General features: G+C 71.6%; 1 protein-coding gene across 1 annotated transcript in view; it reads right to left on the reverse strand.

Annotated features, from left to right (window-relative positions):
- The window catches only part of CDK2 (cyclin dependent kinase 2), a 2,667-nt gene extending 1,012 nt beyond the window's left edge, over positions 1-1,655 (reverse strand). The window contains exons 1-4 of the mRNA XM_026048921.1: positions 1,503-1,655; positions 1,330-1,407; positions 258-378; positions 21-191 (exon numbers count right to left, since the gene is read on the reverse strand). Of these exons, the coding sequence (XP_025904706.1) occupies positions 21-191; positions 258-378; positions 1,330-1,407; positions 1,503-1,618 (486 nt within the window). The 5' untranslated portion in view covers positions 1,619-1,655. The remainder of the gene's footprint in view (positions 1-20; positions 192-257; positions 379-1,329; positions 1,408-1,502) is intronic.
- Positions 1,656-1,895: the final 240 nt, after the last annotated feature.

The raw sequence follows: 1,895 nt of genomic DNA on the forward strand, positions 1-1,895 counted from the left end.
GGGGCGGCGCGGGCACGCGCCTCGTGCGTGTAGGTGCGCACGGGCACGCCGAAGGCGCGCGCCAGCCCGAAGTCGGCCAGCTTGATGGCGCCCTCGGCGTTGATGAGCAGGTTCTGCGGCTTGAGGTCGCGGTGCAGCACGCGGTGCGAGTGGCAGAAGGCCAGGCCCTGCAGCAGCTGGAACAGGTAGCTCTGCGGGGACAGCGCGGTGGGCGCGGGCGCCCGCGGGACCCCCCCGGCCCCGCCCGGGGCCCCTACCTTGATGAGGGGCAGCGCGATGCCGCTGATGGCCGCCGAGTCCATGAACTTCTTGAGGTCCTGGTGCAGGAACTCGAACACCAGGTAGAGCTTGTTCTCCGTGTGGATGACGTCGAGCAGCCTGCGGCGCCGGCGCCCGCTCAGCGCCCRGCCCGCGGCCCCGCCGCGCTGCAGCGCCCCGTGTCCCCCAGGGCCGCGCAACGCCCCAGGTCCTTGTGTCACCACCACAATACCCCACGTCCCCAAGTCCCCTCAGGTCCTCACAACACCCCAGGTCCCCATGTCCCCCCGATGTTCTCACAACATCCCAGGCCCCCGTGTCCCCCCCAGACCCTCACAATCCCAAGTCCCCGTGACCCCCCCAGGTCCTCGCAATACCCCGGGTCCCTCTGTCCCTCCCTGGTCGTGTCACCCCAAGGTCCTTGGGTCACCCCTTGGTCCCTACGATACCCCAGGACCTCGTGTCCCCCCCAGGTCTCTGTGTGGCCCCTGCGCCCCTCTGGGTCCCCAGGACACTGCACATCCCCCCCAGTCCCCTTGTCACTGCCAGATGCTAAAGTCACCCGGGGTCCTCACTTCACCCCGGGTCCTCGTGTCACCCCCGAGTCCCTGTGCCACCTCTGGGCCCCCATGTCACCCCAGGTGCCCACGTCCCTCCAGGTTCACATCCCCGGGCACCCCCRGGTTGCCACATTCACCCCAGGTCCCTATGTCACCCTGGGTCCCTGTGTCACCACTGGGTCCCCACGATACCCCAGGCCCCTGTCACCCCAGGTCCCTGCAGCACCCCCAGGTTCCCATGTCACTGCGGGGCCCCCTGCCCTCTCCGGGTCCCTGTGTCACCCCCAGGTCCTTGTGCCACCTCCATGTCCCCATGCCACTGCAGGTCCCCATGCAACCCCAGGTCCCCGTGTCACCCCACGTCCCCGTGTCACCCCAGGTCCCCGTGTCGCCCCACGTCCCCATGTCGCCCCAGGCCCCCGTGTCGCCCCAGGCCCCCGTGTCGCCCCAGGTCCCCGTGTCGCCCTACGTCCCCATGTCGCCCCAGGCCCCCGCGGCTGGCAGCGCTCACTTGACGATGTTGGGGTGGTTGAGCTCCTTGAGCAGGGAGATCTCGCGGATGGCTGTGCTGGGGACGCCCTCGGTCTCGCTGCGGGCGCCGGCGCTGGACTCAGCGGGCGCCGTCCCCGCCGTGTCCCCCGCCGTGTCCCCCCGTCCCCGCCGTGTCCCCCCGACCCCGCTCACGTGTCCAGGCGGATCTTCTTGAGCGCCACCACCTCGCCGGTGACCTTGTTGCGCGCCTTGTACACCACGCCGTAGGTGCCCTCGCCGATCTTCTCCACCTTCTGGAAGTTCTCCATGGGGCGGCGCCGCACCGGGGCCCCAACCGGCGCCGCAACCGGGACCGCAACCGGGGCCCCAACCGGCGCCGCAACCGGGACCCCAACCGGCGCCGCAACCGGGACCGCAACCGGGGCCCCAACCGGCGCCGCAACCGGGACCCCTACCAGGACCCCTGCCGGGACCTCAGCGCGGGGGTCGGCCCGAGGGTGGGGGGCGCGGGAGGCAGGTGCCGTTCCCGGGCCCGGTGCAAGGGGGCCGGGTCCCAGTGCGGGGACTGGGTTGCGATATCGGTCC

Source organism: Nothoprocta perdicaria, unplaced genomic scaffold, assembly GCF_003342845.1.
Source record: "Nothoprocta perdicaria isolate Ctin4 unplaced genomic scaffold, notPer1 scaffold_583, whole genome shotgun sequence".
Taxonomy (NCBI): Eukaryota; Metazoa; Chordata; class Aves; order Tinamiformes; family Tinamidae; genus Nothoprocta; species Nothoprocta perdicaria.